The sequence below is a fragment of the Xyrauchen texanus genome, chromosome 34 (assembly GCF_025860055.1).
Source record: "Xyrauchen texanus isolate HMW12.3.18 chromosome 34, RBS_HiC_50CHRs, whole genome shotgun sequence".
Classification (NCBI taxonomy): Eukaryota; Metazoa; Chordata; class Actinopteri; order Cypriniformes; family Catostomidae; genus Xyrauchen; species Xyrauchen texanus.
This window is the reverse complement of record NC_068309.1, coordinates 29,161,869-29,180,122: the sequence shown is the minus strand read 5'-3', so window position 1 is coordinate 29,180,122 and position 18,254 is coordinate 29,161,869. Positions and strand designations below refer to the sequence as shown.

Genomic DNA, 18,254 nt, shown 5'->3' with positions numbered 1-18,254 from the left:
ACACAGTTGAGGCAGGGCCTCTAAATGAAGTAGAAAGGCCCCAGAGTACACAGTCAAGAGAGAGGCATAGTGAAAGGTGTGCTTTAAGCTTGATACACATACAAAGACAAGCACAGGCTGTCTCGAGCTCATGTGAGCATCACCAAGACAGAAATAGCATCCTTAATTTCTGATAAGAATAAAAGTTTGTTCCAAATGTGGCGTCTTTATGGGTCATGCACTTTAATATATCTGGGCTGGTGTTTATGTTCATATCAATTCTGAATGGCACACAACTCTGCTCATCTCACACTTTAACATTGCAAAGTTCTAATACAGTGCATTCAATCTATTTTGTCAGTTTGTATGTTCCCTGGGAATCAAACCTGTGGCCTTGAGATTGCTAGTGCCATTCTCCACCTGCTCTGTTTTAGATTCTATTCTAATCATCATAACCTAAACAAACTCTGATTTTGAAACAAGAATAAGTATATACGCATGTCTAGCTTCTGTGAAACCAATAAACCATATTTGTTCTTTTTTACTTGACGGCATTACTCGAAAATCTACTGCGATTTTCAATACCTACAGTCTCGTCTGACAAATAATATATCAATTTATTTTCTTAGCCCAACAAGTGGTGCATTTTCTGGCACAGCTGGTCGTCTTCATCTCTCATTCTCTCTATGAGTTCTTAATGAGGTGTAGGAGCAAACCCCGAGAGTCACTGCTCGATGTTCATCTCAGCATTCAAAGTGGTGGGAGAGCCTAAGACTTACAGCCTCTTCACTCTGCTCTCATTCTGCATGGCCACACTAGCATCCCGGCCATCCCTCTGCCTGCCTTGCATGCCAAATGGAGTCACTTTACCTCGTCAATCACAAAAATGTCTATGCCCCTTCTGACCTCTCCTGTATGCAGCATCCAGATAATTGTGCACAGATGTGCAAATGACATGTTCACGTAAAAGTTTGAGACCATGTTTAAAATCTGGATTTTATTTTCTTCATTCAAACCTTTTCAACATTTTAAAACAACAACATAAAAAAGTTATAAGGTAAAATGAAGAGGAAATATTTAAGGTTCTGCAATATTTCTGGGGCACTAATCCAAAAGTAAATTTGTGACACTGACCATGTTAACTGCATTGTATATAATGCCAGATTTTAATTTTAGTATTTGATTAATATATATATTAATCAAATACTAAAATTAAAAAAAATAAATAAATATATATATATATATATATATATATATATATATATATCAGTATATATACTGTATATTGGGGCTGTCAATCAGCTAAACATTTTTTATCGAATTAATTACATGGTGTCCGATTAATTAATCATGATTAATCGCATATACAAATATTTGCTGAGAATGCCCATCATATAACAATAATTAAATATATAGTGATTATACATATTTATATCAATATATAATTATATATAGTTATCTTTAAATATTAAAAATCTCTCTCTCTCTCTCTCTCTCTCTCTCTCTCTCTCTCTCTCTCTCTCTCTCTCTCTCTCTCTCTCTCTCTCTCTATATATATATATATATATATATATATATATGTATAGATATAGATATATTAGGGCTGTCAATCGATTAACATTTTTAATCAAATTAATTACATGGTGTCCCGATTAATTAATCGTGATTAATAGCATATACAAATATTTGCTGAGAAAGCCCCTCATATAACAATAATAAAGATTATACATATTTATATCAATATATAATTATACATAGTTATCTTAAAATATTTAAAAATTATATATATATATATATATATATATATATATATATATATATATATATATATATAAATAAAAATATTCAGATAATTAAAATGCATTACATTCATGTAGCAGAAGTGTTAATCATTAATAAGACAATACAATAAGCGGTTTTAGAATACAATGTATTGTTTACTACCAAATTATTGATCATAAGTCAATCATTGGCACACAGTTCACAGCAATCCATTTCACAAGTGAATTTGTCAATCAGTTGGAGATTTATTATGAGGGCTTGTTTAAGAGCCCGTCAATTTACACCTGTGTCAGACATGCTTGTGTAGCGTCTCGGGTGCGTCGCATCATAAACATAAAATTTTTAGTTCACTGTTTCAATTTAAATATAGTTTAATACTCAATCTTTAAACACATCTTGAGATCCTTTAGTTCGCATTTGCGCTCCTTTAAGTGTTTTGAATGCAAAAATTTAATGTATGTTTGTGTTGTTCTTCCAACTGAAGTGTTTTCTTCACTGTATAAACTGTGTGTTGCTCATGGAGCAGAAATTTCACTTACTGCCCTCTGGAGTAAACAGGTGGTATTAAAAGCTTGCATTTCTCAGGAATCTTCCTTATTATGGTCCGGGGCAGTGCGATTAATTGTGTAACTTTTTTAAACGCGTTATTAAGGGCATTATCAAAGAAAAATAATCAATGTGGTAACCAATACATTTTCTGCACAGTTACAGTTTGGTTAAACATCAGGCACTATCAGTAGTACACCGTACACTGCAGTGACGCTTTGTGAAACATGCCTTACTTTTCAAGACAGAAGGAAACAAAAGCTTTTGAGGTGGATCAGATAAGTGTGATCTTGAGAAATGTGGAAAATATAATTACTCGCACTGTAGGGTTTTGCCTTGGTCCCTGTTTTGTCTCTGCTGACTACCTCTTGACATTGCTATCTATTCCGACTTCTCCATTTTCAATCCTTTGATGAGAACACGTGCTGCTGTTCTTGAAATTCCAAGAATATATATATTAAATTATAGGAAATCAGTTTGAGAGGAATCTTCTCCAGTGTTACCTTGAGGGACAGCTGTTTTTGGGTTATGGTTATTGTAAAGGGAACATGTTAACAATACAAATGGTACAAGATGTTAATGGGTCACCTGCAACAAGACATTCATATGGCTTTTCTGGTCCCATATGCACATTGGGAAAGTGATGCAAAGCATGTAAATTGTGCTTGTGTTGATTCTTTAAGCATATATCATATGGGTTCTTCTGATTGTTTTCAGATCAAACAGCTGTGACCTGCTAGCTACTGAGCCTTATCAAATAAACATGATGGAGTACTGTATAAGCCAATGTTCAAACTTTTGAATTTTTGAAAAAGCAATGAAAGTTGGAAGAAGCAGAAGCTGCATGCCATGCTATCCTTTCCCAATATCCCATTAACAAACTTTAAGGAATAGTTCACCTTTCATAATTTACCTGCCCTAATGTCGTTAAAGATGGCCTTTTATTTTTCTGTGTAACACAATTTATTTATTTTTTTTATATCCTAGCTACTTTTTTTTAGAACTGAGGCTGTCAAGTTCTAAAACTACAAAAAAAAAGCACCATGAAAGTATCATTACATTGGTCCATGTGACTCTATATCTATAACTGTGTCATAATCCAAGTCTTCTGAAGTTATAGCATAGCTTGTGTGAGGAAAAAATGAAATTAACATCATTATTCAACGAAAACCTTGACATCTGCTCTAACTATCCTTGAGCAATGATCTGATTCATGAATTAATCATTCTATGCTGTCGTATCTTTTTAATGAATCCGCTAATCATTTCACCTGTCTGAATGATTCGTTCAGGGCAGTCACCTGACCAAAATGTCATCATACCAACTTTTTGCCTGCACCATCAAAGTGTTATTGTCATGGCGCTCATCACATCAGTTCACACGATTCCATCACAGGCTCGGTAATCATAGGGTTTATTTCGTGTTTAATAGAAGTTTAGTTACATTATACTGTACAATCATATTAATATGATTGATCCCCTAAACAAACCACATCTCTAAACTTAACATAAACAAGAATATAACCAACCAACAATATAAAAGACATATCAAACAGATACAAGTATAGTCACAATAACACCCTGTCTACACGGGGTCAATTGCATCAAAAGCAATAGCAACATCTCTTGCGGTGTGTCCATTGCGCCGACAGTAAGCGAGTGTCCCTGTTCCATTTTGCGCTGCATGCGCTGGCCCTTCTACTGCCAAAACTAAAATGAACAGTTTATTATAATAGTAGAGCAGTCAAAAAGTTTCTTTCTAAGAAAGCTATTGTATGACTTTTGAAGACTTGGCATATTGTTCATGAGTTATATGGACCATATTAATGATATTTAATGGTGCTTTTTCTATCATTTTAGAGATTGACAGCCTTAGCCTTCATTTACTCTTATTAAATGGTCTGCACTGTATAAATGTAGCACTTTATTTTTAACCTTAGAGGTTATCAAAACGCTTTACACTGTGTCCCAATCACCCATTCACACACACACTCATACACCAATGGCGGCAGAGCTGCCATGCAAGGCCATTGGGAGAAACTTGGGGTTCAGTGTCTTGCCCAAGGACACTTCAGCATGTGGAGTCATGTGGGCCGGGAATCGAACCGCCAACCCTGCGATAGGCAGCCAACTGCTCTACCACCTGAGCCACAGCCGGAAAACAATTGCCAGGATATTCTTCAAAACATTCTCCATTCATGTCCCTTGGTTTGGAACAACATGAAGGTGAGTAAATGATGACAGAATTGTAATATTTGGTGAATCAGAGAAAGTAGAATTTATTCTAAATGGACAATACAAATTGGAAATGCGTTAATAAATATAGTTTGACTGCTGTTTTTATGATATTCATTTTTGCCTGGGTTACAAAACAGAAATACGAACAGGGACAAAATGTTGGTGGGAGTGCTTTGGGGACCGAGATCAAGAGGAGGTGTGACTCACAAAGTAAGCTGTTATAATGATTTTCATTTTGAGACTGCTGTATTTTTTTCTTAATAATTAAGTGTTGACTCTCTAGAGATAATGAAAGCAAACAGCGTTTACAAACCAAATATCCGTCGTTTCAGCTTATGACAATTAATTTCACCCCAGAGAATGTCAGAGTACATTTGATTCTTAAGACTTTACAGCTAAACTGGCCTACAAAAATGTTCTTAAATTGAAAACATTCTTAAGTCCACGAGTCCATCCATTATTTATGTTTTATGGCATTTACGGCACTCAAAAAGCATATGAAATAAATGACAAGACAAATAGTCCAGAACATTCTATGGGAAATGGTGTTGAAATTCTTGTATAAAACTAAGACTTTACAGAAAAATGTATTACTGTAGGTAAGTACTGTATGGGACACGCACACATCTAACTCTGGGAGGAAACATCATTTCAAGCCTGAGTGGCCGCTGCACAGTCTTGTGTTCTGCCAAACCAAAACAATCCCAGTATCCCAAATCTCCTGACCTTTCCCCATCTCTTATTAATTCTCCTTAGCACACTCCTTGTCTCAATGTCCACGTCATATTGCACCCCATACTGTACAAAGTTGTAACTTTCACCTCCATTTAGCTCTGTTTGCCCCCCTTTGTATGGCGCCCCTATGCATTACATACATTGCACAGATAGTTTTTGCAACTCTACTTAAAGGGAGAGTTCACCCACAAATGAATAATCTCTCATAATATACTCACCCTCCTTTTATCCCAGATGTGTATGACTTTCTTTCTTCTGCTGAACACAAACGAAGAATTTTAGAAGAATATTTCAGCTCTGTAGGTCCATACAATGCAAGTGAATAGTGGCCAGAACTTTGAAGATCCAAAAAGCACATAAATGCAGCACAGAATGTAATCCATAAGTCTCAAGTGTTTAAATATAAATCTTCAGAAGTGATATGATAGTGAGGGTGAGAGACTATAAATCTTCACTTTCATGTCCACATTCTTCTTCTTTTGTTTTGGAAAATCACATTCTTTGTGCATATTGTCATCTACTGGGCAGTGAGGACAATTTATAGTAAGAAAACGACTTAAATATCAATCTGTTTCTAACCTAAGTGAATCTACCAAATCACTTTAATGGATTTAAGCGTCTGGTGTATGGATTACTTTTATGCTGCCTTTATAAGCACTTTGGAGCTTCAAAGCTCTTAGCCACCATTAACTGTATTCACCTTCAAAGCTGAGATTGTCTTCTAAAAATCTTCTAAAAGAAAGTCATACACATCTGGGATGGCCTTTTCTCTTTAAACTAATGGCAGATTACCATATTATGGTGTATAAAAAGGATACTGTAGCTAGTATGTCTCTGAATTCAGTGCTATGGATTGTGACACACCTGGTTGCTCTAATAACCATTTGTGTCAAGCACAAATATGCTCAACCAGCCATAACTCACAACACATGTCTAATAACTGTCCATATGGTTACTACTAGGCATGTAACGATACACAAATGTCACTATACGATGCAAAGCTTCACTATACGATACAATACTGTTTTAAAATAAATAAAATAAAAAATAAAATAAATGTCTTTTAAATCATAAATGACATAACAGTGTCTGACATTGGAAAAGTCATGGTTACTGTTGTAACCTCCATTCCCCGAGGGAAGGAACGAGACGTTGTGTCAAATGAAGTGACACAAGGGATCTTCCTGGGATGCCAAACGTACCTCTGAACCTGAGAAAAGGCCAATGTCAAGTTGGCAGACATAATTTGCATGCCCCGCCCCAGACATACGGGTATAAAGGGAAGCGGGGCAGCGAGTGCCAGTCAGGATTTTGCACTGAGTAGCCGAAAATAAGGTACGGCCGTTTACAGTGGTAGGTCTAGTGTTTTGGCAGGAGGGACACAACATCTCGTTCCTTCCCTTGAGGAACGGAGGTTACAACAGTAACCATGACGTTCCCCTTCTGTCACGCCACGCACTGACCGTGCGTGTTATGTGAACTGCTGAGACAGGTGCAAGCAGGCTACTGCGTGCTAGAGGCAATTGTGTCGGCTGCACGTAGCCCTCCCCAACGCCTCCAAAGAGGTGTTACATACAGACCTTAGGTTCCCCGCACCCCTGAGGGGGGGAACAGGCGCTACATGACTAGCATGGGAGCAAGCCTGGCAGTCATGCCTTTTCTCTCACTATGTCTCTCACATAAGACGTGTAGCAGCTGGGGCTATCTTAATGCTATGAAATGCATCAGGGAAGGCGTTTATTCACGGTCATGTTCTTTCAGGGGGAAAAGACCCTGCGTAGGCCACATCCTGCCCAGTCTAGGGGGAGGTAACACATGGCAAGAAACGGCACGGTGGTAGGTCCAGCCTAATGAGGGGGAACTCTACAAGCACGCCGACCGGGGCAGCAGGGCTGCCCAAGGAAACGCAGGTCCGCCGACAGGGGTACCGTACCGCAGGAAATACATCACAGGGAGTTTGCCTGAAAAGTGAACTAAGCCCATGGAGCCCGACCCCAGGACAGAGTACCTGTGACTCGTAGTGGGTCTGGCTGCAAATTGCTCAACTGAATTCGCAGGCCAGAAGGCTAGGGAGGAGAACATCCAGGGAGCGACACTTAGTGGCTAACCTGGGATAGAAGGCGCTGTGTGCAAGTGGAACACCCTGAGATTGTAAAATCTGGCAAAGATATTGGGTGTTGCCCAGCCCGCTGCTCTACAGATGTCTGCTAAGGAGGTGCCATGGGCCAGTGCCCACGAGGATGCCACACTTCTCATAGAGTGTGCTCGAACCCGCAAGGGGGGCGGGCAGGGCCTGGGTGTGATATGCTAAGATAATAGCATCAACGACCCAGTGAGCTAACCTCTTTTTGGAGACGGTGTTCCCTTTCCGCCGTCCGCTGAAGCAGACAAAGAGCTGCTCAGAACATCTAGAGCTCTGCGTGCGGTCCAAATAGATACGCAAAGCACATACCGGACACAGCAACGAGAAGCCTGGGTCTGCCTCCTCCCGGGGCAGATGCTTACAGGCTCATGACCTGGTCCCTGAATGGGGTCGTAGGAACCTTGGGCATGTAGCCCGGTCGTGGCCTCAGGTTAACGTGAGAATATGCTGGACCGAAATCCATGCAGGTATCGCTGACAAAGAACGCATGCAGGTCCCCAACCCTCTTGATGGAGGCTAACACGGGCCTTGAGGTCAACTGAATCAAGCGGCTCAAAGGGGGGTCTCTGTAGACCAGAGAGGACCACAGAGAGATCCCAGGAGGGGAACAGGCTAGGCCAGGGAGGGTTCAGTCTCCAGGCAAATTTCAGGAACCTGATAATCAAGTCATACTTACCTAGGGACTTGCCATATACTGCGTCATGGTAGGCTACGATAGCAGCTACATACACCTTCAAGGTGGAGGGGGACAGCCTCCTTGTACTGATACACCTGGCCGTCGAACGTGAACTGTAAGAAGGGTCGGTGTTGAGGCAGAATGGAGCCGTGGAAGTACGCGTCCTTCAGGTCTACCACCGCAAACCATCTAGCTGTCGAACGCAGGTAAGAATCTGTTTCTGCGTACGTATTTTGAACAGGAGTCTGTATAAAGCCTGGTTGAGAACTCACCGGTCCAAGATTGGTCGCAACCCGCCGTTTTTTTTGGGGGTAGATGAAGTAAGGGCTATAGAAACCCTTCTCCATCTCGGCTGGAGGGACGGGCTCTATTGCATCCTTGAGGAGCATGGTCGTGATCTCTGCTCATAAGGCGCTGGCTTTCTCGCCACACACAGAAGTGGATCGAACACCGCTGAAACAAGGTGTGAGCCGGGCGAACTGAATAACATAGCAGAGTCAGATGGTCCTGGCCAGCCAGTGCGACGGATTGGGAAGTGAAAGCCATGCATCCAAACTCCGCGTGAGGGGCACTAACGGGACGATCACTTTTTACATACCGAGCGGGGCTTCGCGGCGGGGGGGACCAAGTAATAGCACGTCGGGAGGCAGAAGAGCGTCCCAAGACTTGGGTGCTGAGAAAAGACTCAAATCACTTACCTTGATCTGCGTTCCCGGCAGGGGGCGGGTTAGAGACTGAGGAATATGTCCTAGAGGGCGTCTTCTGAACTCGTCAGCGCTGGCCTGCCAGGGAGTGAGAAAATCGCTCTTTATTGAGAATGTGGGTGCCACAGCCCGAAGGCGGTATGGCAAATGAAACAAGGATTCTCCGTCCGGACCTCCACCAGGGGACGGAGTGGTCTTGGTACCAGCTCCGAAGCGAATGTCTGACTGCCTGTGTCGCCCATCTCAGGAGCGCTTCGGAGCTTTCCTGGTCCTGGAAGGGGTCCTGGAGACAGGGGGGCGTACGCCGCCTGCGAGGTGCTCGGCACTGGGGCTGAGAGCTGGGCCTGGGTTGAGGCGGAGCTACCTGTTGTTTAGCCACAGGGGGATGCCCTCAGCGAGCAGGCGGGGCGCGCTGTTTGGCGGCACCACAGCAAGATGTGCCATCTGCTTCTTCACTGCTGAAAACTGCTTTGCGAACCAGAGGTGCCTGCGCTGTAACCTTCGTGGCTCAGAGAGCGAGGTCGGTGGCAGAGCGCAGTTCCTGCAGCACGTCAGGGTCGGAACTACCCAGGTGCAGATCTTTGAGTGCCTTGGCCTGGTGAACTTGCAGGACAGCCATGGCATGCAGGGCGGAGGCGGCCTGTCCGGTGGCGCTGTAGACTTTCGAGGTCATTGATGACGTCATTCTACAGGCTCTGGAGGGGAGTACCAGGTGGCAGAGTTCTCGGGGCACAAGTGGATCGCAACCGCTCTGTCCACCTGGGGGACCTCCGTGTACCCATGTGCCCTGTAAAGGATGTTCACCGCCTGCTGTGTATTGCTCTTTTATGAGTGGGAACTCAAACTTTTTTAGAGGAAATAAACTCTTTTTAGGAGGATAAACACTGGGGGCATTGACTGCACAGCGTGCAGAGAGAGAGAGAACGCCAGCTGGAAACGCACCGTAGATCCAACAGCAGTGCTTATTGCCAGTAGGGGTGAGTGGAACAGTGGTGAACTCAGCTTGACATTCGGCTCCGAAGAAAAATTCTGACTGGCACTCGCTGCCCCGCTTCCCTTTATACTCGTATGTCCGGGGCGGGGCATGCAAATTCTGTCTGCCAACTTGACATTGGCCTTTTCTCAGGTTCAGAGGTAAATTTGGCATCCCAGGATGACCCATTGTGTCACTTCATTCGACACAACGTCGAGTGAGTGACAGAAGGGGAACAAAAAGTAGAGCTCTATAATAAAGTAACTGCATTTATTTTGTTTGATTGTAATGAGAAAAACTCAAAGGAAATCTTGATTTTCTTGAGAAAAATACTCCTTATCCTTAAATCATGCCTTAATGTCTTGAAGCCCCCAGACAGCAAGCTAAATTGATTGTAGCAAGGAAAAATTCGTTTCAATGTTATTAAGTAAAAAAAAAATAAACTAGAGAAGAACATGACGTGTGGTTTTACGATATATGTACATAATACTATTTAGTGGCTTTGAGCAAAATCAGATTGGCACATGTATTTTATTTTTTACCCTCTTCCAGCTTACATCATGTGTGCAAGTGTTGTAATCAAAGCTGTTTACATTTCGATGACAAAACCAGAGAATAAGAAGTCTCATGTAATCATGGATATCTTGCATTGTCAGATTTTTGAATAAGCTTGTTTTTGCTTCTTATGAGCATCTTTCTCCATGTCTCTGGGAGTGATGCAACTTTCCTGCTTCTGTTTCTGCATTGCAAATCTACCAATTTGAGCAGTGATGACAGCGTAAACAAAACAACATGTTTCATGCACCATAGCGCAGGGACATGACACATATGTTTGGCAAATTCGACAATATGTAACACTACAATCTACTTGAAAACAATCAATCTTCTCACCTATGTGTTGTAGTGTATTGTTTGCTCTGTTGTCCTGGGAGTGTTCAGCTCCACCTCTCCGGGGAGGAGGCTGTTACTGCAGCTCTCAATGTTGCACTGCTTGGTTTTAATAACATTATAATGTGTTTGTTTATGTATCGTACAATACATATGGTATTGTATAGTGGGCATCGTATCGTATCGTACGATACAATACATTACGATCGTTTTTTTACATCCCCAGTTACTACCGTGTCCGTTCTTGCACAGTAATTACAACCAAAAAGAAGAAAAAAACACTCACTCTTTCCTCCCTCCATGTTGGCTTTGGATGACCTAGTAGCTTTCCACCCAACACAGGGGGATTGCGAGGCAGTAATAGCCCACCTGTTCGTCCAAACGACCCTTCCCTGTTAGACCCGCGGCCTTGTCGTCCAGCCATGTAATAAAACACAAACAGAGACTGGCACTCTGTCTCCACTGAGGGCCTTCATTAAAACTCTGGAGTTGTTTGAAAGTCAACAAGTTTGGGGACACAGGACAGTAGCAGAAGCAAAAAACTTTTTTGACTGGAAGACCTTTATAGGCTGGACATGCCCCCATAGGCCAGACCCCTATCAAACGCAAAGTTATGGAGACAAAGGCTCTTTGCAACACAAAGAGAGTTGAATTAATACAAGGCCAAGAGCGAGATCCTTGGTGGGTGGTGGCATTTTAATAATAAGTACTCACATCAACAAACCACAGTGTACCTCTGGCCCACTGCTTGTTCTATCAAAGGCTTTGTTGTGTTTAAGTATGCGGGGTTCATACTGTTGAGAACACAGAGTTATTTCACATATTCAGAGCAGAAAACAAAATGGGGTAATAAGCAGTGACAGATGCCAATGTATGGAAAAAACAGAACGCTTTTTTAACCCTGAAATATATTATACAAATGTAATACAAAGAAACTTTTACTTAATAATTGGCATCTTGTCTATCAATACATTCCATTTCATGGTTTTATTCAGTCCTATTCACACATTCTGTCCTCATTTACAGTACATCTGGGCCCATGGACTCGCTGGTCTGCTGTGGCCACCTTCAAGTTGTTGTTTATCTCATTGAATGAGAAAATTGCAAACCTGAATAGTTTGTGAAGTTGAAATAAATTTTAATATATAATGTCTGAAAACATCTGTAAATGTACAAAAAGTTTATAAATCATTTCTGACAAATGAAATTGAATGTAAGCATTCAAATGTACATTAACAAATGATCAGTTAATCATTATATCAAAAAACATTTTTTTTATAGAAGTTAAAAAGTGACAGACATATGAATAAAAGCTTAACAACATTTGTAATTATTTGAATTACAATACATTACATAATGCTTAACAGATCATTAGTTAATGTTTGTTAAATTCATTAGTAAACATTTACAATCACGTTATCTCATATTTCTAACCATCTGAATACACATTAACTAATAATCTGTTAAGCATTAAAAATTATAATTTTTTTTAATTATTATAAATATGAATATTATATATTTTTTTATTAATGAACATTATTGCAAAGTGTTACCCAAAGATCATACTAGATGAACCCACTGTAAAGGTGCCACAGTAACACTTTATGTTACAGTGTCAATGTTATAAATGTTCCATTTAATGACTTGAGTAATAACGAATCAGTTACCTAAGTAACCTCGGTTCTCTCTAGATGAGGGAACGAGTATTGCGTAAGCTAGTTTACGCTACGGGAAAGATTAATCTTTTCTGAGATATTGAAGCCAAAAAATTATCCTTAATTTTGTATCCATTGTCAACGCAGTGCAGCAGCTGCATACCTAGAGCGGGCTAGCTAGCGAGCTCATTGGTTGCTCTGCGGCAACTGCTGCAGCCTATAGATGAACTTGAGTGAGCTCGCGTCCAATGACAGGCGCCCGCGCCGTCACTGTATCAAAGCCCGCCAGAATGGGCGTGACTAGAGTGCATATAAGCGTAGTTCGTAGGCTGGAACCCTGGTTTTCATTGAATGAAGCGAAAATCGCTCGTGGCGCGAGCACGGCCGGCTACGCAATACTCGTTCCCTCATCTAGAGAGAACCAAGGTTACGTAGGTAACCGATTCGTTCTCTTACGAGAGGTTCTCTCGTATTGTGTAATCTAGCTTACGCTACGGGAACCCATTGTCAACGCCGTGCGCGCCAAGCATCCACTGCATGAGTCCCGGGGGTGGGGGGACCCGGGGGAGCCCTTGTGAGTGGGGGAATAATATTTGGCCGGCAAGAGTGCGGGCCAGTGTGTGTGTGTAATACATAAGCACGTAGTGGGAAGGGAAAGACAGAGTGCTGGTCTGTGTGGAATGTGTCCCGTCAGTGCAGCTCACCAGGGGAGCTCTAGCGTATTAAACCGCTAGTAGTTTTGCCTGCAGGGCGGGCACTTCCAGATTGTAAAATCTGACAAAGGTGGAGGGGGAAGCCCAGCCCGCTGCCACACATATGTCGTGAATGGAAATCCCGCTGGACCATGCCCACAAGGAGGCCATGCCTCTAGTGGAGTGAGCCCTAATGCCTAACGGTAGGTCTTTTGACGCGTACGCGGCAGCAATAGCGTCCACTATCCATCTAGACAGTGTCTGTTTCGAGGCGGCAAAACCTTTGGTGCGCCCTCCGAACGAAACGAAAAGCTGCTCAGAGCGTCTGAAAGAGGCGAAGCGCGCAGTATACAATCTCAGTGCTCTGACTGGGCAAAGGAGATTGGCGTCGCGTTCGCTATCGGATGCTGGCAGCGCCGATAGGGAAATAATTTGTGCTCTGAAAGGAGTACAGATCACCTTGGGGACATAGCCGTGTCTAGGCTTTAAAATGACCTTGGAGTCATTTGGTCCAAACTCAAGACACGCAGCGCTGACAGACAGCGTGTGAAGGTCTCCCACACGTTTAACTGATGACAGGGCAGTTAGAAAAACGGTTTTGAGTGAAAGGTATTTCAAATCCACGGATTGAAGCGGTTCGAAAGGGGGGGCTTTCATAGCTTCGAGAACTACGGAAAGATCCCATATAGGAACCGATGGGGGGCACGGGGGGGTTCATCCTTCTAGCTCCCCTGAGGAAGCGGATGACCAGCTCGTTTTTTCCCAGTGACTGGCCGTGCAGGGATTCAGCGAATGCCGCGACGGCCGCCACGTACACTTTGAGCATGGATGGGGATCTGCCCTTATCCAGCAGCTCTTGTAAAAACACGAGCAGCGACGACACCCCACATGTCCGTGGGTCCAGGTCTCTGTCGGTGCACCATTTTGAAAACACAGACCATTTGGACGCATAGAGCCTTCTCGTGGAAGGGGCTCTAGCGTGTATGATAGTGTTTATTACTTCTTCTGGAAAAGCGACGGGTAGTCGTTGATCACCCACGCGTGCAGCGCCCAGCGCTCTGGGTGGGGATGCCAGATCGTGCCGCGAGCTTGAGAGAGGAGATCTGTTCTCACTGGAATGGGCCACGGGGCTATCAGTGACAGCTGCGTAAGCTCCGGGAACCATGTCTGATTCTCCCAGCGCGGGGCTATGAGGAGCACCGAGTGACGCGTTTCCCTGATCCTCTGCATTACGCTCAGCGAAACGCACGGGTGTTTAGCCAATGCTGAAGCAGGCGCATACACAGTAAAAGAGGCGTGAGGCTGTTCATCTGAAAGGACGTGGCTAGTCGCTGAACACGGCGCACGCGCTGTGTAGATAAGCGAGCCGTCATCGCCATGGAGTCTAGTTCTATTCCAAGGAAGGAAATTGCCTGACTGGGCTGTAGTGAGCTCTTGGTCCAATTCACTGCAGGACCCAAACTGATGACTGAGGAGAACTGTCCTGTGAGACAGAAGCTCCGTATGTGACTGTGCCAAAATCAGCCAATCGTCCAAATAGTTCAGAATTCGCAAGCCCTGACTCCGCAGGGGTGCGAGCGCCGCATCCATGCACTTCGTGAAAGTACGGGGTGCTAAAGACAGGCCGAACGGAAGGACGGTGTATTGATAAACCTGGCTGTCGAAGGCGAATCTCAAGAATGGCCTGTGACGGGGATTTATCTGAATCTGAAAGTAGGCATCTTTCAGATCGAGAGAAATAAACCAGTCCCCCTGGCGCACATGCGCTAGGAGTTTCCTGATTGTAAGCATTTTGAACGGTCTTTTGCGAGCACCTTGTTCAAAACCCTGAGATCTAATATTGGTCTGAGGCCGCCGTCTTTCTTGGGGACAAGAAAATAACGGCTGTAAAACCCCGACTCGCTCAGAGAAGGTGGTACTCTCTCTATGGCCCTTTTGCACAGAAGGTTTGCTATTTCTGAACGAAGCATGCAGGCTGCTTCCGTGTTCACAGTAGTTTCGAGCGCAGCTCTGAAGCGGGAAGGCGGCGATCGAACTGTAGCAAATAGCCCTGTTTTATTGTGCTTAACACCCATTTGGATATCCCTGGGATAGCTTTCCACGCTTTGAAGCGTAACGCTAGAGGGTGAATGGCCAAGTCGCCCTGATTGCCGCACACAGCGAGCTGAACAGAATGTGTGAGCGCGCTTACTGTGCTTATGCATGACTGCTCACAGACAGCAGGGACAGGCTGTTCTGTGAGTAACTTCCCGATTGAGGTGAATGGGGAAAGAGTCACATCTGTGAAGTGATGCGCAAGCATAGTCACGGGCATGGGACTTACATACAGAGAGGTGTTTGCTGGCCGTGTGACAGAGCGGGCAGAGAAGGGCGCCGCACGGATTACGTGGGCGCTTATTGACTCTAACACTCGAGCTGGCTGTGCCCGCTTTATGTGAGTGGGCTCTGATAGGGACACGGGAAGTGTAATGCTTGTGTGTAGGGGTGAACACTGGATTGTGGGCACATTTTCTACACATAAGGCATGTTTGCTTTTTACAAGATTTCTTTGGGTCGCCGTGAAAACGGCATTTGAGTGCAGGCAAGCGGGCAGTATCACTGGCTTGTTGGCTGCTGAATCCACCACTGCAGTAGCCTGAGAGAAGGGGACTGACAGGGGGCGAAGATTTGACGGTGGTCCGGCCGCGGCGGGACCGATCCGTCGTTTCCTCAACAAAGCTAGGAGGACTTCGGTTGCTCAGGTTTCAGCGCAATCTTAGGCCGAGGCCCGCGGGGGGCGGCAGTCTGCGGCGGCTGTCTGAGCGAGTTCTAGGGCGGCCGCCTTGAGCTGCAGCTTTGGTGGCGTGAAGGGAGAGATCCGTCGCGCTCCTTAGATCTGAGACAGCCTCTGGGTGCCTGCCTTTCTCAACCCACTCTCGAAGGAGGGCCGCTTGGAGGATCTGTAAAACGGCCATGGAATGCAGAGCAGATGCGGCTTGGCCGGCGGCGGCATAGGCGCGGCCAACACAGGCGGAAGTAGTTCTGCAGGCCTTAGACTGGAGCACTGGCTTAGACCGCCATCTTGCGGAGGGTGGGCAAAGGTGTGCTGCTACCGAATTCTCGACCGGGGGGATGGAAGAGTAGCCCCTCTCGGTGGCGCCGTCCACCGAAGCGAGAGAGGTGCAGACATGGGATCGGTTCCTGGCCAAGAGAGGCGCGTTCCACGATTTAGAGAGCTTGGCGTGGAGTTCCGGCAGGAAGGGAGCGGCCCGGGCCGCGGGCGCCGCGCGGCGACGGCTCTGAAGAAAGCAGGTGACCACTCGAGCCCGAGGTGGTCGACGGCCTGTGTGAGGAGGCGCGTTAATTCTTCCTCGACTCCGGCGCGGGTCCTGCTGGATTCCTGGGCCGAGGAGGAGGCTTGGGAGCCTGACCACTCCTCGCTGTCCGAAGCCATGATGGAACAGCAGCCCTTATCCTCCGCCTCGTCATCCGAGATGGCAACAGTGCGGCCGCTCGGCAGCAACTGCGCGTCCCGGGGGGGCGGGGAGGGTGAAAGCGAGGCTTGAGGGAGAGGCTCCGGCGAGGTAGTCGCTTCTAACACCGGTTCCGGCAGCCATTGGGAGCGGCGCTTCTTTCTGCGTGGCGAAACGAAAGGCGGCGCGGCGGCTTCGGTTTTGAGTGCTTCCAGTCAAGCCCGCAGGGTCGACATCGGAAGCTCCTCGCAGAGGTCGCATCCGCCGTCAGCGAGGGCGAGCTCTGCATGTTCCAATCCCAGGCAGAGAGCGCCAGATGAGGTGGCGGTCTCCGGCGCTGAGAGGGGCGGCATGAGGCGCAGGTGGTGCGAGGCATCTTTAAAAAGACGCTCGTTGCTCTTTTTGTGAAGTTCAGCTGAGGAACTAGCTTGCTCTAAAAGGATACGTTGCCGGATGGCGTAGCTTCGCAGGATGGCTGAAGGTGGCGAAGACGGCCGGCTTCTTCGAGCGCTGTCCAAGCTTGCTAGATGCCCCTCGAACGGCGACGCGGCTTCTGCAGTTCAGAGATGTGAAGAGCTTCGCTGAATAGATGAAAATCAGTCAATCTTTCCCGTAGCGTAAGCTAGCTTATGCAATACGGGAGAACCTCTCGTAAGAGAACAGTAAATTATGCATAATTACAAGCAACTAACCCTAAACCAAACCAAACCTATAATAGGTACAATTAAATAGGTTATGATTATATTATATATATATATATATTATTATATTATAATAGGTTGTTAATTAAAGTTACTCCGTACTTAAGTGACACTTAAGTGACACTTTTGAAAAATGTTGCATATTGAGGATTCCTTCAAAAATAATGCATATTCATGTATATATATATATGCACTCTAGCCACGCCCATTCTGGCGGGCTTTGATACATATATATATATATATATTTTGTTTGACCACATTTGCCTTCAAGACAGCACCAATTCTCCAAGGTACACCTGTACACAGTTCTTCTATCTATTTAGTCTCAATTGCTTCTGTCTCTTTATGTAATCGCAGACTGTTCAGAGGGGAACTCTGTGGGGACCATGCCATCTGTAGCAGGGCTCCCTGTTCTTCTATTCTATTCTATTGCAAAAGGAATGTTTGGGAAAATAAAATTTATATATCCTATTGACACATTCAAGCTGAATATATAAATAACCATCTTAAGACAAATGTTTTTTTGTTAAACATCTTAAGTGCCTAAAGCTTTTGCACAGTACTATAATTTAAGCTTGTTTTCTAGCAAATACAGTGGGGTCCACTCATGAAAATGCTTATGTTTTGCACTGCTTTATAATTTAATACAAATATTTATTTACAAATATCAATTTGTATTTTTTCACATATTTTATCATTTTATGGCATTTAGCGAACACCACAAATAAACATTTTTAGTTACACATTTCTAAAATTATTCCATATTAATTAATGAGTTGTATGCAGAGCCTGGGTAGCTCTGAGTAAAGATGCTGAATTCCACCACTGGAGTCACGAGTTCAAATCCAGGGCGTGCTGAATGACTCCAATCAGGTCTCCTTAGCAACTAAATCGGCCCAGCTGCTAGGGAGGGTAGAGTTACATGGGTAACCTCCTCATGGTCGCTATAATGTGGTTCTCGCTCTCAGTGGAGCGCTTGGCGAGTTGTACGTGGATGCCGTGGAGAATAGCGTGAAACCTCCACATGAGCTGTATCTCCGCGGTAACGCACTCAACATGCCACGTGATAAGATGCGCGGATTGACGGTCTC

At 44.5% G+C, this 18,254-nt stretch overlaps 1 protein-coding gene across 2 annotated transcripts in view; it reads right to left on the bottom strand.

The window, feature by feature from the left end:
* Positions 1–18,254, bottom strand: part of LOC127628164 (delta-sarcoglycan-like) — a 318,609-nt gene that overhangs the window by 233,626 nt on the left and 66,729 nt on the right. Inside the window, exon 1 of one of the 2 annotated variants that reach the window (XM_052104886.1) lies at positions 10,950–11,120. The exons of the other annotated variant lie outside the window; for it this stretch is intronic. Coding sequence (XP_051960846.1) covers positions 10,950–11,087 — 138 coding nt within the window. The 5' untranslated portion in view covers positions 11,088–11,120. Of the gene's footprint in view, positions 1–10,949; positions 11,121–18,254 lie in introns of those variants that run through there. 2 annotated transcript variants of the gene reach the window in all.